Source organism: Sus scrofa, chromosome 5 (genome assembly GCF_054392235.1).
Source record: "Sus scrofa isolate SSC_HxYL_T2T_F1_AM1 chromosome 5, Sscrofa_HxYL_maternal_Yorkshire_Landrace_v2.0, whole genome shotgun sequence".
In the NCBI taxonomy this organism is placed as follows: Eukaryota; Metazoa; Chordata; class Mammalia; order Artiodactyla; family Suidae; genus Sus; species Sus scrofa.
This window is the reverse complement of record NC_139387.1, coordinates 94,496,567-94,519,555: the sequence shown is the minus strand read 5'-3', so window position 1 is coordinate 94,519,555 and position 22,989 is coordinate 94,496,567. Positions and strand designations below refer to the sequence as shown.

The window sequence follows — 22,989 nt, the reverse complement described above, 5'->3', positions numbered from 1 at the left end:
GTCCTGGCCTGAAGGAACTTATATCCCTATTTGGCAGACACTTGAAAAAGTATGTCAATTTAGTAAATAAAACAGAATATGTACAGATCAATACAGAGGTTCTGAAATTTATCACCCCAAATTTGGGATTTTTTTTTTAATATAAAGGGTTTTTTAAATAAATCACAGACCTATAACCATGTGGAAACATTACAAAAATATAACACTTAAAAATCATTTAATTATAAATGGGGGAAATCCTGCTTTACGTTTACAGAGAATCTCATGACTCCTTTCTACTTCCAAAGAAGAAGTCTGATAAAGGTTAAGGACATAAAGTCTTCTGTGACACACAATTCGTCTTTTGCATTAGAATTACATTTTTACTAATAGAGTCAAGTAATTTTAAAAGGAACTTGGGGAGTTCCTGTCGTGGCACAGCGGAAGTGAATCCAACTAGTATCCATGAGGATACAGGTTCGATCCCTGGCCTCACTCAGTGGGTTGTGAGCTGTGGTGTAAGTCCCAGATGTAGCTTGGAGCCCGTGATGCTGTGGCCATGGTGTAGGCCGGCAGCTGTAGCTCTGATTCCACCCCTAGCCTGGGAACCTCCGTATGCCGCATGTGCAGCCATAAAAAGAAAAAAACAGTAATGGAAACTTTTAAAGCATTGTGCTAAATGAAATTAAGTCAGACAGAAGAGGACAAATAAAAAGTAGGTGGTGGTTACCAGGGTCGAGGGGAAGGGATATTGGGGAGTTATTGTTTAATGAAGAGTTTCAGTTTGGGATGATGAAAAACTTCTAGATAATGGATAGTGGTGATGGCTGTACGACAATGTGAATGTACTTAAAGCCACTAATACTGTACATTTCAAAACGGTTAAAACTGTAAATTATAGGTAATAGATATTTTACCACAGGATTTTTAAAAAAATCTAATATATGAAAAACTGAAACAGATCTTTCTTACGATAAAGTAATTACTTCAAAATGAGGATTTCCAATGATTTTTTAATATTATAACATGGTATTCATTAGATCCCACCAAAAATTTTGACATTTATTTGGATCTTCTGAATATGTGAACTACTATGATCAGGAAAACACAATTTCTTAGACAACACCTTGCAGCCTTACTCATCTCCTATTCCTAATCCTGCTCTTATAACACTATTATTAACCTGATTCTATTCCAGACCCTACACACACCCAATGAAGTCTATGCTTCAACCTCATTCTCTCATGCACCCTGTGTGGTCTGTAGGAGTCAGCACTCCTTACGAAGCTCTGTGTCATCCACTACTGTCAAAAATTAACTATTACTGCTACCACTTATCCAGTCAGCAGAAGAAAGGAAGAAACTTGGAAGACACACAATACCCATAAAACTAGGCTTGCTGACTCTAAACAATATGACAACAATAAGGACAAGAAATTGAATATATGGAAAACCAGACCATTTCAATCTTCGCCTTTTGGGGTTACTTCAGACCCTAAATAATCATGAGAAGTAACATCCTATTAAATTTTTTAAAGTAAATACTTCCTGAGAGTATGAAAATGCAGTTCACTTTCTCAGTTGAAGAATTTTGGTTGTGTCAAAAAGTACTACTGTTACAGCTGTACTTAAAAGTCTAGGTATAATAAAATATTACTTCTGCCTTTCTATAAAAAATAACTATTCTCTTCCTCATATTTAAATTGTCATCTATCTGCCTCATCAAATTCAATAATTTCAATATACTTCTCATTACAGAGTAAAGCAAACTCAAAAAGAAGATCATGAAGTATAACTTTTTATATGTCCAAATTAAGACTTTTGTCAAGCAAATCAAGAATCTATGAGAAAAAAGTTATTTCTCAGATGAACTATTTTTACTGAAATGAAATTCACTAGAATAAAATTAGCCATCTTAAAGTATACAACTCATGTGATCTGGTAGATGTATAGCATTGTACAACCACCACCTCTATTTAGTTCCACAATATTTTCATCATTACCAAAGGAGACCTTGCATCTACCAAACAGTCACTCTCCATTCTCCACTCTCCTATGTCCCTGGCAACCACCTATCTGCTTTTTATCTCTATGGATTTACTTATTTCATTTATTTCACATAAATAGAATCAAAGAATATGTGACCTCTGGGATCTGGCTTCTTTCAATTTTGAAGACTCATACATGTTGTGGTATGTATTAGTACTTTATTCCATTTTATGGTTGAATAATATTCCATTCTAGTAATATATCACATTTTGTTTACACATTCATCTGTTGATGAATATTTGAGTTGTTTCTACCTTCTGGTAATTGTAAATAGTGCCGTTATAAACATTCGTGTACAAGATTTTGTTTGAATACTTATTTCAGTTATTTGGGTATATTTGGAAACTTCTGGGTTATACGGTAATTCTATTTTTAACTTCTGAGGAACTGAGATGAATTAATGTCTGATTTTTTTTTTTAATCTTTTTTTTCCCCTTTCTTTTTTAGGGCCACACCCACAGCACATGGAAGTTCCCAGGCTAGGGTTGACTTGGAGCTGTAGCTGCTGGTCTACGCCACAGCTACAGCAACATGGGATCTGAACTGTGTCTGCAACTTAAACCGCAGTTCACATCAACGCCAGATCCTTAACCAACTGAGCAGGGCCGGGGATCAAACCAGCATCCTCATGGATACTAGTCAGGTTTGTAACCTGCAAAGCCATAATGGGAACTCTTGTTTGAACATTTTTTTTTAACTGAATATTCAACACATTCTCGGTCATTAAAATTTAAAAAAAAAAAAAATCTGATGTGCTAAGGATTCTTTTTCCTTGAAAGCGCTTTAGAAAAAAGTCATACTTCAGTTTTCAAATTTTTGTCCAAAAACTTCATTTTATAATTAGGAAAAGCTGTATTGGGTTAAGACCAGTATGTTTAAATCAACCAAGTTTGAAAACTTTCAACCTACTACATTTATTTATTTATTTGGCTGCACCCAAAGCATGTGGAAGTTCCCGGGCCAGGGATCGAACCTGAGCTGCAGACCTGCACCACTGCTGCACCAACGCCAGATTCTTAACCCACTGTACCACAAGGGACCTTCTCTTTCAATCTTTTTTTTTTTTTTTTTTTTTTTTCTTTTTCAGCTGCACCCACAGCATATGGAAGATCCCAGGCCAAGGATCAAATCTGAGCTGGGGTTGTGACCTACACCAGAGCTGAAGCAACACTGGATCCTTAACCTACTGTGCCAGGCTGGGGATGGAATCGGCACCTCCAGAGACAAGTCAGATCATTAACCCACTGTGCCACAGAAGGAACTCCTCAACCTACTTTTAACATACTAAATATAAGTTCAAGATTCTTTCCCCTGGGTTCAATCACAGATCAATTTGCAAATATACTAGCTTATCTAGAAAGGTACTCTAATGTGAATTATAATTATACATTTATAACTGAGTTAAAGCCTTCACAGTCTCAATTACCAAAATGACAGACATAGTTCAAATTCACTTGGGATAGAGGTAGAATATGTGTGAGTGAGAATGTATGGATATACTGATATAACCAAATGTATCACATGCATTATAATTTTTCCAAGATTTTTATAGTATTATCTCCATTTATGTGTACTTTCTCGTTCAATTTGCTCCAGAGTATGCAGGAGAGCCATCTGCCTATATATAATGCAAGAGTAAAGGAATTCAGCTCATACAATTGACTGAACAAGAGTCAGATCAAAAATTGGTTTAAAGCTAGTGTGTTTAGGAAAGTTACCTACATTCTTCCTCCTCCTCAAGCTGGCATTGACCCTATACGGCTGTTAGACAAAGATCACTTGCTTCATAAACTAGTTATATAGTATGTGCAAAGATTATTTAGAAAGTATAGTCTATATCTTCTCATTGACTAAACCATATTCAGACTTTGTGTGTTACCTATCTTAGGAGCTTTCTATGCACTAAAATAGACTCCATAAAGAAAGATTATGTTGGAACCAACTGATAGATGACCAAAAAAATACAGAATCTTTGTGAAAGCTGTTAGTGAAATCCAGGTACTATGTGTTATTCACAGGGAATTAGCAATAGCAGATTATAACCCAGAGATAGCCTATGCCAGCAGCAACCTCTGCAGTCCAAGAGAAATCAGTCTACTATAACTTTAAGTATTATTTCAAGTAATTTGGAGCACTTAAGAAGAAACTCCGTAGAGTTTCTATTTCTTCTTTACTACTTGTTAATGCTACTATTAGAATAAACATAAATTTAAACTATGTTTTACTTGAAAAAATATTTTCAACATTTCATGTTATAAATTAAACATGTTTTAAGACAGTTAATACTAAAATATTCCAGAAAATAGGTCATGAATGTAAAATATTAATTAGCTCTTCAAAAAGTATGTGCATTTTCTCCTTTTCTTCTTCTTCTTTTTTTTTTTTAAGAAGTTGGTCTTGTCAAATTCCCATCGAGAATGTGCTCTAGAAACCATCCAAGATGTATTCTGTGCTTACTTTACTACTGAGTATCACTGGCAAATAGCTGGCAAGATTTTCGGATCTTAAGAATGAACATATGGAGAATAATTAATACCAAGAATTCAAAAGGGATCTGAGAAAAAATTAAGGATTTTTCTCCTGGCAAGAGGAATAAAAGTAAGATATAAAATCATTTTCAAGATGTGATCCAAATGTAAAAATACTCCCCCCCAGCATATAAGTAAATTATATCAAAATTATTATTTTAAATTTTCTACTGAACTCATCTGCTTCCTCTTCCATATTTTAAGCCAGATAACCCTGAATAAAATAATGACCCTTGTAAGAAAAAAAAAGATAAATTACTTAGCCGGAGTCATACAACTAATAAATGTGTAAGTAAGTGTATAAGCACATCCTGAATTCCAATCCATGACTATTAATTTAAAGTCTAGAGGGCTTTCCATTATACTTTTTCCTCTCTCACAACAGACATTTACATTTCAACCAGAGAGGGTGGGAGTATTCCTGCTTTCACCCCCACTACAAATCTCTAACAGAAGAATTTCCATCAGAGGCAAGGAAGCCTTTCCAGAAAATATGCGCACCAAGACACAGAGACAACCATTCCCGTAAGCGCCTTCCTTCCTGCTTATTATGATGATGACATCCCTGGGATTATTTCAGTTTTGGATATGTAGCCTAGTTCTACAGATTGCCTTAGGATTTTGCATTTTAATCCATTCAATTTAACAAGCTTTTTTTTTTTTTTTTACCAGCCACATCTGCAGCATATGGAAGTTCCCAGGCCAGGAATGGAATATGAGATGCAGCCGTGACCTTGCCACGCTGCAAACTATACACCACAGCTGCAGCAAACGCTGGATCCTTAACCCACTGTGCTGGGCCAGGGACTGAAGCCATGCTGCCACAGAGGCAATGCTGGATCCTTAACTCACTGTGCCACAATGGGAACTCCACAAGCTCTTTTTATTTTATATCAACATCCATGTACTATTACTTTACATTGTAAAAAGAACTATCAAACTTGTGTAGCATTACATGCCTATCTACTATAAGTGCTCTCAATACTAAGGATAGATTCTTCAGTCAATATAAAGTAAGAAAATAGTATGATTCACTCATGTAGCAAACCTTGTCATCTACATGGCTAGTCGATATGCACATATAATGTTTTAAAACTATGATGAAGCCTCAAACAGAAATTTCATAAACTTAGTATGTACTTTTAAGTTATATTCACTTTGGTTATAATACCAAAAATATTTAAATATTAATTTAAAAATGGTTACTTAGACAACTAGAATAATATACAAAGTATTCTCATTTAAAAAACAATGAAAAATGGAGAGGTAAATGGGATAGAGAATTCATCAGGATTAGAGACCAGGTACAGTAACATTTTTGGAGTAAGAATGGAACATTCCAGAAAGCAAGCAAAAGTTACTTAACTGGGGAATGAGGCAGAGAAATAAAAGCTATTTTGTTTTTAGGAAGCTAAAAAAAAAAATTAGGAACCAATCAGGAAACTAAATTTACATTGGTAAAGTAACTAAGGGGGAGGAAGCATCTCTCCTCCCCTTCCCCACCTCCAAATATTTACCATTATCCTTGCTGCTGTTTTCTTCAATAGTCATTTGCTCAGCCAATTCAGACAATGATTCATCAATAGTCTGGCTTCCTCGAAGGGTGAGGGATAGCCTTCTCTTAAATTTTTTCATCCTATCAAATTGGATGTGATTTAAAAAATCCTGAAAGAGAACAGAATGAACACAAAATTAAAGATCTGAATATCTCACAGCTCAAAAACAAAAACAAAACAAAACAAAAAAAGTCATTCTTGGTTTACTGGGAATCTTTAAAATAAGAGTAAAAGGAGGAATTTTTTTTTTGGTCTTTTTAGGGCCACACCCGAGGCATATGGAGGTTCCCAGGCTAGGGGTCTAATTGGAGCTGTAGCCGCCGGCCTACACCACAGCCACAGCAACACCAGATCCGAGCCGCATCTGTGACCTACACCACAGCTCGCATCAATGCAGGATCCTTAAACCACTGAGCGAGGCCAGGGATCAAACCCACATCCTCATGGATGCTAGTGGGCTTCGTTAACCGCTGAGCCACAAGAGGAACTCCAAAATGAGGAATTTTCACATCCAGCAAACATTACAAAATCCAACTCCTTCCTTAAAAAGATCCACTCACCCTGACTAATGCCATTTCTATACAGCATCATCAGAAAGGCAGGAATTCTACAAAACTAAAGATTGAGATTTTAAGCATCAGAGCTCAACTTAGAAGGATCAGAAATTTTCCTATACTGAGCTTTGTGAAAACCAATATAGTAAAGATATGTTATTGTGATGTGTAGATTCTATTATTATAAATATCAATCATCATACTGGAACTAATGCTATCTTTACATATAACTGAGGGGATAAGACAGATGAAAGAGGTGAGGTAGGGACAGAATAAAAAATCATGTTTGACAATTTATAAACAACTCCAACAGAAATTTTCTTTTTTAAGCTCTTATTTAGCCAATATATAGGGGTTTTCAGTTTTTTCCTTCCTTGGTTAGCTGTCAGTAATCTCTTCCTATTTATAACAACACCAAGCTCCAGAAGAAAAAGTGAAAGTCAAAATAAGAAGTTTCAAATGTCTATTCAATACTAGATACTTTTCGTTGTTATCTCTTTCTTACTCTTCCTAATCCTAAAGAGCAGCCTATGCTATCCCACTTTCACAAATAAGCAAACAGGTTCAAAGAAGTTTCCTGACCAAAGGCAAACAACGATAAAACTGAAATTTAAAAAAACAAGATGACACTGACATTTCCTCCCAAAATTTTAACATCTCTGAAGTTATTTAGGATGTTATCAAAATTAATGGAATGTCAATTATAATGGACAGTTTTCTTTTTTCTAGTACACACACCAATGGTATAATTAATGGTGGAATCTTACATATTATCCAAGTATTAGCTGCCAAACCAATTCCGTGACAATTTACCCATAACTTCCTTTCTAATTCACTATCTTCATTGTGGTGAGCTAGTTTACCAGGTTATCAAACATATTATAACCATTAGTCCAAATAAGGGTAAGGCTCTTCTAACTCCCCTATGTTAGATGTTTTACCATCCAGCTCTGGGTATCTAGTTTGAAACTGTATTTTGATTATTTTCTCATTCTAGAGCTCTATTCTAAGTAGCTGAGTACGCTGACTTCTACATAAGGTATTTACTATGAATAATTTTTGTCTGTTCAAAGGCTGGGGGGAGGATATCAAGTACAAATTCGTAAGTGATAATATTTTACCAACTCTGTTTTAGATACTTACTTAAAGATTAATGAATGTTGCTGAATAGTTTCAACTAATCTTTCTACTAAACATAGTTTCAACTAATCTTCTTTTCAGCTGTGTCTAAACTGTAGTCAAACCCATTTACTGGGTTCTTAATTTCAGTTAAACATATTTTTTAGCCCTAGAATTTCTATTTGATCCCTTTCTATATAGATGCAAGTTCTCCAGTGAAAATTTCCACCTCGCCATCTATTTTCATGATTAGGTTAGTGACAGTTTTTAAAGCTCCTGTCTGTAACTCCAGAATTACGTAACCTATGAATAACCTGAATAGCCTGTTTCTCTCTTCATTTTTCCATGTTGGTCCTATTGCATGCATAGTAATTTTTTTACTGACTGCATGAAAATATGTATGAAAAAGTATATAGACTCTGGATGATGTTTTTTTCTTCCAAAGAGGATTTATTTTTTCTTTAGCAGTCACAGTAAAAGCAGATCATGTCGGGCCAAACAGGAACAGAGCCAGCTTGAGACTGAGTTTCAGATACTGTAAAGATTGGCTACTTCTGGTTTGGTCCTGCTCCTATGGCATGGCCTTTCAAATGATTCCAACTGCAAACCTAGGACTAGAACAACAAAAAGTACTGAAAACTCCACTCAACTTTCTTAGTTCCTTTTTGCTCATCTCTCATATACCAGTCAACTTTTATACACTTACGCAAAAGAGCTTAAGAGTTGGAAAATAACTTCAAGAGGAAACACAGCACAGAATATGTCTATCTCTCTTCTCTCCTGGATCTTTAATCCTCAAGTCTTGACTGAGCAGCTCTACAATGCTTTCAAACTATATTTCCCCTAGTCTGATACAAATTCGTCCCATCATAGGCAGAAATGGAGGTTCAGATGTGGATTAGAAAAGATAACATACATTTTAGCAAGCAAGGTGAATTTACAGGAGGCAGTCAGTAAACTATAAGAGTTGATTCCTGGAGTTCCCATTGTGGCTCAGCGGCAATGAATCCGACTAGTATCCATGAGGATGCAGGTTTGATCCCTGGCCTTGCTCAGTGGGTTAAGAATCTGGTGTTGCTATGAGCTGTAGTATAGCTGCAGACAGGGCCTGGATCCGGCATGGCTGTGGCTGTGGTGTAGGCTGGCAGCTGCAGCTCTGATTCGACCCCTAGCCTGGGAACTTACATATGCTGCACCTGTGGCCCTAAAAAACAAACAAACAAAAAAAGTTCATTCCAACTAAGAAACCTGTAACTACAAAGCTGTCCTAAATGCTAGATTTTTCACTTCTCAGAGTCACTCTTTATATAGCTCTACATTGTCAGTAACCTGTGCCATTTCTTTAAAACATATTAGATACTTAAGGTGAACTGAGCTTTTGCCAATCTCACTTACCCTTTTGTTTTTGTAAGAATTTATCCTAGAGACATCCTCCTTGGTGAGGCTCCAGAATCACCCTGTACAGTACAAGAAAGCTCTGCAAGCTTGGGGGGTGCAAACTCTACACATTCCAAAGAAAGGAATCACCTGAGAGGGCTCCTAGGCGATAACCTCTGACCCCTTGCAATATCCTGCCTGATAAGTTTCTTTGTATACCTGAAATCTTGGGCCACAACAGATAATTTAACAAGGTGAATTATGGTAAATTCCTGTCTTTATGCCAGGGGTTGTGGGCCATACTATATCAGTTTGATCTCTAAGGAGAGAAGGAATAAAGGAAGTTAAAGACAGAGTAACTAAAGACAGTCATGTAGGTACTTCCATCCCTATGCAATTGACCCCATAAAAACTCTGGACCCTAAGATTCAGGCAAGCTTCCCTGGTTGGTACCACTCTGCCATGTTGTCATACAAGACAACTAGAAAAAGGAAGCACTGTTGGGCATTTCTACTAGGAGAGGATAACTGAAAACTTACACCTGGTTTCTCTTGGACTCCACTCTATACACCCTTTCCTCTTTGCTGATTTAAATCTGTATTTTTTTCACTATAATAAAACATAATCATGAGTTGAACAGTTTTTCTCCAATTTTTGTACCCTTTTAGCAAATTATCAAGCCATGAGGATATCCCGGGAACCCCCAAGATATTCCTTCAGGAAATCTGTGTGCCAAAACAAAAACCTCAAAGAGCTTAGTAGCTTAAAATTACCAATATTTTGACTTCAGATTTTTCAAATACATGATTACCAATGTCTACCTAACTATACAAATATCACCACTGCAGAATTTTACACACCGTCTTTGAAAGTTTGCTGACCATCTTGCTTTAGATGACAAATAAGGATAAGAATAAACTATAACAGATATGTTAATACAGAATTAATTCACGTGACATAGTAATACCCCATTCTGATGATTTGAAAAGTAGTCAGTCCAAACTGCCTCATACTGTAAATGTAAAACATACACTGGATTTCAAAGGCTTATATTTTATTTATTTATTTTTGGCTATACCCATGGCATATGGAAGTTCCTGGGCCAGGAATCAAACCCACAATCACAGCAGTGATCCAAGTCACTGCAGTGACAACACCAGATACTTAAGCCACTGCTGCACAAGGTTAACTCCAAGACTTAGTATTTTAAAAGAATGTTATTAAAAAAAAAAAAAAATCAGGAGTTCCTGTTGTAGTGCAGCAGAAATGAATCCGACTAGTATCCATGAGTATGCAGGTTTGATACCTGACCTTGCTCAGTGCGCTGGGGATCCAGTGTTGCTGTGAGCTGTGGTGTAGGTCGCAGACATTGCTCAGATCCTGTGTTGCTATGTCTGTGGTGCAGGCGGGCAACTGTAGCTCTGATTCAATCCCTAGCCTGCTAACTTCCATATGCTGCAGATTCAGCTGACAAGAAAAGAAAAAAGGGAAGAGAAGGGAAGGGAAGGGAAGAGAAGGGAAGGAAAGGAAAGGAAAGGGAGAAAAGAAAAGGCTGGTGGGGGGGAAATCAACTGATATACACACAATTTTTAAAAATTCTAGGAGTTCCCGTAGTGGCTCAGTGGTTAACGTATCTGACTAGGAACCATGAGGTTGCAGGTTTGATCCCTGGCCTTGCTCAGTGGGTTAAGGATCTGGCATTACTGTGAGCTGTGGTGTAGGTCACAGATGCGCCTTGGATCCCTCGTTGCTGTGGCTCTGGCGTAGGCCAGAGTCTACAGCTCTGATTAGACCCCTAGCCTGGGAACCTCCGTATGCCGCAGGTGCGGCCCTAGAAAAGACAAAAAAATAAAAAATAAAAAAATGATAAGAAAATAAAAATTCTAGACATACTTGGTTAAATAAAATGGATTACTAAAATTAATTCTACTAATTTAATACACTTGAAAAATAATTTTAAGTTCAGTGTGGTGCTCACATTCTACATCATTTTTCTTTTCAAGATCCCTAACTCACTGCCCTGAGCCAGGGATCAAACCCACGCCACTGCACAGACAAGGCCTGCTGTGCCACAGCGGGAACTCTGCTCACATCCTTTTCTATTGAACAATGCCATTATAAGGCACCAAGTAAACTTTGGTGGTTTAAGTGGGTACAAAAAAGGTAGAGGGAATCACATAAGCTTTAACTTTTCTTCACACAATGCATTTGAACAATATCTCAGAAGAAATTCTATGTGTTTTAACTCAGAAGAGCATGCACTGCACTTATTTTCCATCAAAAGTGAAGGAAATTCAGAGTCCATAAAATAACTTTATATTTTCTATTGTATCAGGTATAAGACATTTCTAATTCATATTAGCAAGAGAAAAAAATACTTTATAATAAAGCTAAATCTTACCATAAAGTTTGCAAATAAAATTACATCTTCAAAAAGGTCCTATTTTTATCTTTCATGCTATAACTATAAGCTTTTAATTAAGTCACAATGATCCATAAACACAGATTTTAAAGAATTCATCAACACTGCCTAGAGCATTATTAAAGAAAAAAATACTCCGAAATTAAATAGATTCTTTGGCATTTCTAATTATCTTTAAGTAGGATTATGCATATCAACTTTATTCCCCAATGGCTTGGGGACAAAAACACATACAATGCTATAATAAAACACTTTTCATGAAGCAAAAAATGCTATTCATGTTAGATTTAAGGTTAATATCCTACTGTATTGTAATAAAGTGGTGCTAAATTATTGATTTCCTAAAATTAAACCTTCAAGAGTTTGGTTAAAATATTTTTCCCTTTTTTTTAATGGCTGTCCCCATGGCATGTGGAAATTACCAGGCCTGGGACTGAACCCAAGTCCACCAGGAAACTCTAAAATATTTTTTCTATTTTAACAAAAATTGTTATTTGGGATTGTTAGGATCTTCACACTGTCATTTTCATAAATATTAAAATATGTTAATAATGTAACATAGTTAATGCTTAAATTTTTAGTTTTATATTTAATTCGTGACACTGAAAAGGCTATTTTTACTTTAAAAGGAAATGTACTATAATTCAAAAAATATTTTAAAGACTTAATCATCTAGGGAACAATTATAAATGCTCAAATTTCAGCATAAATACTACTCTTACATGACCTTGACCCTCTACTCCTTTATCCTTTTTTTTTTCACTTACAGCACTTATCACATATATACACATTTTCATTGTATAATGCAAAACAACTCTTATGGCTTTCTGTTTGTCAAAAAGATCTTTTTTTGTCACAGCTAGATGAAATTTCAAAAGATAAAAAGTCAACACATGATACTCAGAATGACTTCCTCTAAACCCCACCTCATCCCTCCCCTCCCTCTACACACACACACTGGTGCAAACGTTCAAAAGTCAGTTCCCCACTACCAGTGCTTAAAAGAAACATGTAATGTGCTAGCTTACTTTATCACCTGAGGCTTAATTTGGCCTGGAACTGCTTGTTGTACATTTAAGAAACTTTTCCATGTTTTTAATCCTGAAAACTAACTACAGGCATATCTTCTTTTATTAACTTTGCTTTACTGCATAATAGATAATGTCTTCTTTACACTAACTGAAGGTTTGCAGCAACCCTCTAAGTTTATTGATGCCATTTTCCCAACAGCATTTGCTGATTTCGTGTCTCTGTGTCACATTTTGGTAATTCTCACAATATTTCAAACTTTTTCATTATTATTATTATTGTTGTTACTATTATCGGTTGCATCTGCGGCATGTGGAAGTTCCCAGGCCAGGGATCAAACTCATGTCACAGCTGCAATATAACCACAGCTGCAGCAACGCTGGATCCTTAACCTGCTGTGCCACATGGGAACTTCCGTTTTCATTATTATTTTATTTGTTGTGATGACCTGTGACCGTGATCTTTGATGTTAGTATTGTAACTGCTTTGGGGGCATCGCAAACCTCACCCATCTAATACAGTAAATTTAATCAATAAATGTTTTATGTGTTCTGACTACTCTTTCCACCAGCCACTCCCCCCCATCACTCTCCCTCTCCTCAGGCCTCCCTATTCCCTGAGACACAACAATATTATAATCAGGCTGATTAATAACCCTACAATGGCCTCCAAGTGTGCAAGTGAAAAGATGAGTTGCACATCTCTCAGTTTAAATCAAAAGCTAGAAAAGAGTAAATTTAATGAAGAAGGTATGCTGAAAGCCAAGACAGGCCAAAACCTAGGCCTCTTGTCCCACACAACTAGCCAAGCTGTGAATTTAAAGGAAAAATTGTTTTTCTTTTTTTGGCTGCACCCCCTAGCATGTGGAAGTTCCTGGGCTAGGGACTGAACCCATGCCACAGCAGTGACCCAAGCTGCTTCAATGAGAACACTGGATTCTTAACCCATGTGCCATAAAAGAACCCCCAAAGGAACAATTCTTGAAGGAGATTAAAAGTACTACTCTAGGAGTTCCCACTGTGATGCAGTGGGTTAAGAATCCAACTGCAGCAGCTAGGGTCACTGGGAAAGTGACCTGCACGGTGGGTTAAAGGATCTTGCATTGGCTCAGCTGCAGCACAGATCTCAGCATTGGCTCAGATTCAATCCGTGGCCCGGGAACTTCTATATTTTGTGAATGTGGCCATAAAATTTAAGAAAAAGGGAGTTCCCCTCATGGCTCAGTGGTTAACAAATCCGACTAGGAACCATGAAGTTGCAGGTTCGATCCCTGGCCTCATTCAGTGGGTTAAGGATCCGGCGCTGCTGTGAGCTGTGGTATAGGTCACAGATGCGGCTCGGATCCCGCATTGCTGTGGCTGTGGTGTACGCCGGCGGCTACAGCTCCAATTAGACCCTAGCCTGGGAACCTCCATATGCCGCAGGATGTGGCCCTAGAAAAGGCAAAAAGACAAAAAAAGAAAAATAAGCAAATACCTGCCACTCAAATAAGTCCTTTAATGAAGAGAAGTTTGGATTATAAGGTAGATTTGTGTACAAAGAATTTCTTATTGGAAGTACCAAAAGAGCTACAAAATGATGGCATTTATGGCATTTTTACAGGTAAATACACATAGTAGACGTCTAGTTTGCAAGTTTTCATAGCTCCACACAGATGTTGTCTTAAAAACAACAGTGACGACAAATGTTTCCCCTAGGGCAAAACTCATTTGGCATTCAAGATGGTTATCAGTGTTCTGTAAGTAAATATACCTGTGTATACCTCAGAGATACTGCAGATTTGCTTCCAGACCTCTGCAGTAAAATGAGCCACACAATTTTTTTTTATTCTCCAATGCATATAAAACATATGTTTACACTATACTGTAGTCTATTAAGTGTGCAATAACGATATGTCTAAAAATCCAGTTGTATATCTAAGTTAAAAAGTACTTCATTGCTGAAAAATGCTTAACCTTTATCTCAGCCGTCAGTGAAGTGTAATCTTTTCGTGGAGGATGGCTGCTGACTGATCAGAATGGTGGTGGCTCTGGCAGTTTCTTAAGGTAACAACTGGGATGCATTAATTGACTTCCTGTCATGAATGGTTTCTCTGTAGAGTAAAATGCTGTTTGATAGCATTTTACCCACAGTAGAACTTCTTTCATAATTGGACTCAATCTTCTCAAACCCTTCTGCTGTTTCATTAACTACATTTATGTAATACTGTAAATCATTTGTTGTCATTTCAACAATCTTAATGCCATCTTCACCAGGAGTAGTGAGTACTCAAATGATAAAAAAGTGAACCTGCCTTACTGCTGATGCAGAGAAAGTTTTAATGGGCTGGATGGACGATCAAGCCAGCCACGCATTCCCTTAAGTATAAGCCTAAACCAGAGCAAGGTCCTAACTCTCTTCAATTTTATGAAGGCTGAGAGAAATGAAAAAGCCACAGAAAAGTTTAAAGCTAACAGAGGTTGCTTCATGGGATTTAAGGAAAGACACCACCTCTTTAACATAAAAGTGCAAGGTGAGGCAGCAAGTGTTGACATAAAAGCTGCAACAAGTTATCCAGAAGATCTCGCTAAGGTCATTAATGCAGGTGGCTATATTAAAAAACAGATTTTCATTATAGACAAAACAGCCTTCTATTGGAAGAAGATGCTATCTAGGACTTTCATAGCTAGAGAGGAGAAGTCAATGCCTGGCTTCGAAGCTTCAAAGGACAGGGTGACTCTCTTGTTAAGGACAAATGCAGCTAAGTGCTTTAAGCTGATACCAATGCTCATTTACCACTCCAAAAATCCTAGGGCTCATACTAAGTCTATTCTACATCTGCTCTATCAGTAGAATAACAAAGCCTGGATGACAGCACATCTGTTTATAACACAGTTTATTGAATATTTTTAAACCCACTATTGAGACCTACTGCCCAGAATAAAAAGATTTCTTTCAAAACATAACCACTCAGTGACAATGCACCTGGTCATCTAAGAGCTCTTATGGAGATATACAATAAGATTAATGCTATTTTCATGCCTAATAACACAAGATCAACTCTGCAGCTCATGGACCAAGAAGTAATTTTGATTTTCAAGTCTTACTATTTAAGAAATACATTTCATAAGGTTATAGTTGCCATACACTATTCCTTGGACGGATCTAGACAAAGTAAACTGAAACCTTCAGGAAAGGAGTCACCATTCTAGATGTCATTATAACATTCATGATTCATGGGAAGAAGTCAAAATATTAACATTAACAGGTCTGGAAGAAGTTGATTCCAATCCTCACGGATGACTTTGAGGAATCCAAGATCTCAGCGGAGGAAAGAACTGCAGATACGGCAGAAATAGGAAAATAACTAGAATTAGAAACGGAACCCTAAAGATGTGACTGAATTGCTGCCAATCTCATGATACAACTTTAACAGATGAGGAGTTACTTCTTATGGATGAGCAAAGAAAGTGGAAGGACACCATGAAGTATATACATAAGGGCATCGGAGTCCCAGAAGAGAAAAGACAAGACTGTGAAAAAATTTTTTGAACAAATAATGGCTGAAAATTCTCAAATCTGATGAAAAACATGAAAATACACATCCAAGAATCTCAACAAATTCTAAGAAGGATAAACTCAAAGAGATCCATTCTAAGATATATTATATTCAAAGTGTCAAATTCAGAGACAAAAAAAAAAAATCTTGAAAGCAGTTAGAGAGAAGCAACTTTACACACACTAGGAACCCTCAATAATATCAATGGCCAATATCTCATCAGAAACTCTTGACAATCAGATGGCACTGGGAATGATGTATTAAAGTCTAGAAAGAAAACAAACAAACAAACAAACCCTGTCAACCAAGAATTCTATATCTGGCAAATTACTCTTCAAGAATTGAAGAGAAATTAAGACATTTCAGATAAACAAAAGGTAGGAAGTTTATCAATAGCAGATCCGCCCTACAAGAAATGCTAATGGGGAAGTCCCCTTTTGATACAACAGCTCAAGGTTCCCATTTTGTCACTGCACCAGCTTGGGTTGCTGCAGTGATGTGGGTTCAATCCCTTGGCCCTTCCAGTAAAAAATTCTTTATACACAAATCTACCTTATAATCCAGGAATTATACATGCCATGGGTGCAATCAAAGGGGGGGAAAAAAGGAATGCTAATGTAAGAGCTTCAGGTTGAAATGAAAGGACATTAGATAGTAACACAAACCCGTAAGAAGAAATAAAGAACATCAGTGGAGATAAGTACATATGCAGTTATAAAAAAGTATCATTGTATTTTGGGTTTGTAACTTCCCTCCCCCCACACATACCTTTTTCTATATGACTTAAGGGACAATGCACACATACATGCACAAATGATAAATCTATGTTGATGGGCACACAATGCATAAAAACGTAATCTGTGACAATAACAATATAAAGGGAGAAGGATGGCGATATAGGATCAGAGTGTTAACATACTGCTGAGCTAAGTTGGTATTATTCAAGTTGTTAATTCTAATTCCCAAGTAATCATTAAAAAAGTAACTTAAAAATATTACAGAAAAGGGAAAAAAAGACAATAAAAAAACCAACTACAAAAAAATATCAATTAAGTGTCAAACAGGGCAAAAATGGAGGAATGGAAGATCAAGAAACAAAGACATACAGGAAAAAAATAGCTAAAGGGAAGAAGTTCTTCCTTACCAGTAGTTAGTTACATTAAATGTAAACAGATTAAACTCTTCAACAGAAAGGCAGACATTGGGAAAATGGATTTTAAAAAGATGGTCCATCTACACAGTCCATCTAAGGTTATAAGAGACTTATTTTAGATACAAAGACACAAAGATATTGAAAGCAAAAGGATAGAGAAAAGTATTCCATGGAAAGAATAACCAAAAGAGAGCTGAAATGACTATATTTTTGTCAGAAAAATTAGAATAAAATAGTGAAAGAAAAGTTAGAAGAGACAAAGAGGGACACTACCATAGTGACAAAAGATGAAGACATGATAATTATAAACATACATACCTAACAACAGAGCCTGAAAATGTATTAGATAAAAAACTAAGAAAATTCAAAGGAGAAACATATAGTTCTACAATAGTAATTGGAGACTTCAATAGCCCATTTTTAACACTGGATAGAAGAATCAGACAGAAGATCAATAAAGAAACAGAGGTTCTGAATGTTATATATCTAGTGAATTGGACCTAACAGACATATATAGAATGCTCTTCCTAACAACAGAATTATTTTCAAGTACAAACAGAGCATTCTCCAAGATAGATATTAATAAGGCCACAAAACAAGTTTTAATAAATTTAAAAAGACTGAAATCATACTAATTATATTTTCTGTTCACAATGAAATACTGGAAATCAATAACAAAAAGAACACTGGAAAACTCACAATATATATAAATTAAACAGTGCACTCTTAAACAACCAACGGATTACAGAAATAACAAGAGATATTAGAAAATACCTAGAGACAAAAGAAGACAAAAACACAACACATCAAAACTTATGGGATACATCAAAAAGCAGCATTAAGGAGAAATTTACAACTATAAAAACCTACAATAAAAGATCTCAAGTCAACAACATAACTGTATGCTTTATAGAACTTGAAAAAGAGCAAATTAAACCCAAAGCTAGAGGAAGGAAGGAAATACTAAATATTAAAGTATAGATACACAAAATACAATTTAGAAAGTCAACAAAACCAAAAGATGTTTCTTTGAAAAGATCAACAAAAACCAAAAACCTTTAGCTAGACTAACAAAAAAGAGGACTTAAATTTCTAAAATCCGAAACGAGACCAAGAAAATTATTACTGATTATATAGAAATAAAAATTATAAGGAATTGCTATGAACAATTGTACACCAACAAATTGGGGAACCCAATGAAATGGACAAATTCCTAGAAATACACAAATTAATAAAACAAACTCAGTAAAAAAATAAATATAGGCCAGTAATTCTTCATGAATTTAGATAAAAAAATCCTTAACAACCTACTAGCAAATAAAATTCAGCAGCATAGTAAAAGGATTACACTTAAGAACAAGTGGGATTTGTTCCCAAAAAGCAAAAGAGGTTCAACATAACAAAATAATCAATGCAAAAACAACACGTTAAAAGAATTAAGGAGAAAAAACACACAAATACCTTAATTCATGCAGAAAAAGTATTTGCCAAAATCCAATACCCTTTCATGGTAAAACAAAACAAAACAAAACAAAACAAACAAAAAAAAAAAAACTAAGACTAGAAGGAAATTTCCTCATATATTAAGGTCATATATGAAAAACCCAGAGCTAATGTCATATTACGGTGAGAGACTGAAAACTCCATAAGATGAGAAACAAGAAGGCCTGTTTTCGTCACTTATATAGAGTACTGGAAGTTCTAGCCAGAGTAATCAGGCAAGAAAAAGAAAGGCATTCATAAATGCAAAGAGAAAAGTAAAATTATACCTATTCACAGATGAGATGATCTTATAAATACAGAAAACCCTAGAGAATACAAAACAGAAATGTGTTTGAGCTACTAAATGAATTCAGCAAAGTTAGAGGATATGAAACTGACACACAAAAATCAATTGTATTTCTATATGCTTGCAGTGAACAAAGAAATTTTAAAAAGCATCGAAAACAATAAAACACTTAGGAATAAGTTTAATCAAGGAAGGATAAGTCTTATACACTGAAAGCTACAAAATGTTGTCCAAAACATTTAAAGATCTAAACAAATGCAAAGACATCCTGTATTCGGGTACTAGAAGACTTAATATTAAGATGACAATATTACCCAAAGGGATCTACAGATGCAATCTCTATCAAAATCCCAATGATGTTTTTTGCAGAAATAGAAAAACACATCGTAGGAATTCCCTGGTGGCCTAGCAGGTTAAGGATCTGGCATTGTTACTGTTGTAGTTTGGATTCCATCCCTGGCCCTAGAACTTCCACATGCTACTGGTGCCACCAAAAAAAAGAGAGAGAGAGAAACACATCCCAAATTTATATGGAACTGCAGGGGAACTTGAGTAGCCAAAACAATACTGAAATAAAAGAACAAAGTTGAAGAACTCACACTTCTTAATTTAAAAACTTATTACACCAAACTTCAATAATCAAAACATTATGGAGTTCCTGCTGTGGCTCAGCAGGTTAAGAACCTGACATAGTGTCTGTGAGGATACACGTTTGGTCCCTGGCCTTGCTCAGTGGTTTAAGGATCCTGGGTTGTTAGGCTTGGACTAGGCTCAGAATTTCCATATGCCACAGGTGTGGCTATAAAAAGAAAAAACAAAACAAAACATTATCATACTGGCCTAGGGATAGATGTATAGACCAACAGAATGGAACTGAGACCTCGGAAATAAAACTTCGTATCTATGGTAAACTGATTTTCTACAAGGGTGCCAAGACCATTCGATGAGGAAAAAAACAGTATTTTCAACAAATGGTGCTAGAAAAACTGTATATATTCACATGAAAAAGAAAGAAATTGCACCCTTACTTTATACCATACACAAAAATTAACTTAAAATGGATCAAAGGCCCAAATCTAAGAGCTAAAACTATGAAACTCTTAGAAGAAAACAGGAAATATTGGCAATGATTTAACTATAACACCAAAAGCATAGGCAACAAAAAAAAAGACAAATTAGACATTAAAATAAAAACTTCTGTGCATACAGACATTTTCAAGAGAACGAAAAGACAACCTGCAGAATGGGAGAAAATATTTGCAAATTATATAGTTAATAAGAGTTTAACATCTGAAATATATAAAGAATTCCTACAACTCAAGAACAAAAAATAAACAATTTTTTAAAATGGAGAAAGGGGAGTTCCCATCATGGCACAGTGGAAACGAATCTGACTAGGAACCATGAGGTTGCAGGTTCAATCCCTGGCCTCAATCAGTGGGTTAAGGAACTGGTGTTGCCATGAGCTGTGCCAGACAAGGCTCAGATCCCGCGTTGCTGCGGCTGTGGTATAGGCAGCCAGCTGCAGCTCTGACCAACACCTAAGCCTGGGAACCTCCATATGCCACAGGTGTGGCCCTGAAAAAAAGCAAAAAAAAAAAAAAAAAAAAAGGAGAAAGGACTTAAATAGACATTGCACCAAAGAAGATCCACAAATGTCCAACAAGTGCATGAAAACATGTTTAATATTATTACTCATTAGAGGAATACAAATCTAAACCACAATGAGATCCCACCGAATATCTACTAGAATAGCTATGAGAGAAGGAAGGAAAGAAGAAAGGAAGGAAAGGAAAGAAGGCAGGCAGGCAAGCAGGCAGTCAAGGATGTGGACAAACTGAACACTAGCTCACAGCTGTTGGTGGGAATTCAAAATATGCATTCACTGTTGAAAACTGCTAGGGATGTATATATATATATATATATATATTTATATATTTTTTAATGAAAACAGGGATTCAAACAGATATTGTCCACAAATGTTAATAGCAGCATTAATCATAATAGACAAAATGTGAAAACCAAAGTGTCCAACAAATCAATGGATAAATAATATGTGGTATACATACATACACACAAATGCAATAAATTAGATTCTGTCATAAAAAAGTAATGAAGCTCTAATACATGCTAAATCCTAGATAAACACTATGTGTTAAAAACACTATGCTGGCGCTCCTTTGTGGTGCAGTGAGTTAAGGATCTAGCGTTGTCACTGTAGCTACTCGAGTTGCTCTGGTGGCACAAGTTTGATCCCTGGCCTGGGAACTTCCATATGCTGTGGGCACGGAAGGAAGGAAAGAAGGAAGGAAGGAAAGAAGGAAGGAAGGAAGAAAGAAAGAGAGAGAGAGAGAGAGAGAAATAAAGAAAGGAAAGAAGGAAGGAAGAAAGAAAAAGAACGGAAGGAAGGAAGGAAGGAAGGAAGACACACTATGCTAAGAGAAGTCAAAAAGAAAACAGCAAATATTGTATGATTTCACTATATGAAATATCTAGAACAGGCAAATGCACAGACACAGAAAGCAGAATAGAGGTTACCAGGGAATACAGGGAGGGTACAATGAGGAGTTACTGTCTACTGATTACAGAGTTTTTGTTTGGGATGATGAAAAAAATCTGGAAATACACAATGGTGATGGTTATACAACACTTTGAATATCTTAATGTCACTAAATTACAACTTAAAATGTTTAAAATGGGGAGTTCCCGTCATGGCTCAGGTTAATGCACTTGACTGGTATCCATGAAGACCCAGATTTGATCACTAGCCTCGCTCAAGTGGGTTAAGGATCCAGCATTGCCTTGAGAGAGCTATGGTATAGGTCACAGATGTGTCCTGGATCTGGATCCCCCATTGCTATGGCTCTGGTGTAGGCTAACAGCTACAGCTGCGATTCGACCCCTAGCCTGGAAATTCCCAAATGCTGTGGGTGTGGCCCTAAAAACACAAAAATACAATAAAATAAATTTTTAAAATAAAATGTTTAAAATGGTAAATTTTATATTATGTATATCTTACAATAAAAAATATCAACTACTATGTCAGCATGCATTTATATCAGTTTTTTATCAAGTCTACATACTGTGAATACCTCATTTTAGTACATTTTTATTAAAAGAACAGGATAAATAATTTCCATGTGAACAGTCAACCTATAACAATTATTTTAAACACAAAAGAGTAAATTCAGGACTACTGCTTATGGTTAGGATGTAGAAACTCGCTCCCACCTCAAAAATAAGAACCAGCCAAATAAGACTGTAAAATCAGTTTTTACACTCAGAGAACTGAGATACAAAAAAACCCAAAAATGAAATAAATTCCTAAAACTGGTCCTTTCTAAGAATGAAAACTAGAATGGGTGGTATCATGGTGAAAGGAGAAGTTAACTTGCTACAAAAGGGGAAAGCTAACGCAACTTTTAACAAACCATTTCATGGCAAGACATTAAAACTGAGCAGCCTCAGTCAAAAACAAATCTGCACTTCCTCAAAATGACTCTTTCCAAGTGATGGAGCTGCTTTAGGGGAGTGCAGAGGTAGGACTGCAAAATTCTAGGAACAGGGCAGCAGAACTAAGAGAAAAAACTGTCCCCAAGGGGCAAGTCCATGTCTAGCACCTAGGAAGGTGTCAGGGTAGGTGAATGCTTTCTCCAGAGGTGGGACTAGAGAAAAGAAAATGTCCCAGCTGCTCAAAATCCTAGCACTTGAGCTGTGAAACAGAGATCTCTTACAGTTTTACTGTTAGCTGGGCTTTAAAGAGTAAGATTTCCTGAGTCTCACAGGTGCTCAGATACCAAGCCCTAATGAAGGGAAAACTCTGATTCTGCACTCAAAACATTTGATACCAGTAGTGGTTTAGTTAAATATAACTAAAGCTATAACAGAGTTAGGAC

At 36.2% G+C, this 22,989-nt stretch overlaps 1 protein-coding gene across 1 annotated transcript in view; it reads right to left on the bottom strand.

Moving 5' to 3' along the window:
- Positions 1-22,989, bottom strand: part of CDK17 (cyclin dependent kinase 17) — a 97,856-nt gene that overhangs the window by 34,498 nt on the left and 40,369 nt on the right. Inside the window, exon 2 of the mRNA XM_021092731.2 lies at positions 6,074-6,221. Coding sequence (XP_020948390.2) covers positions 6,074-6,191 — 118 coding nt within the window. The 5' untranslated portion in view covers positions 6,192-6,221. The remainder of the gene's footprint in view (positions 1-6,073; positions 6,222-22,989) is intronic.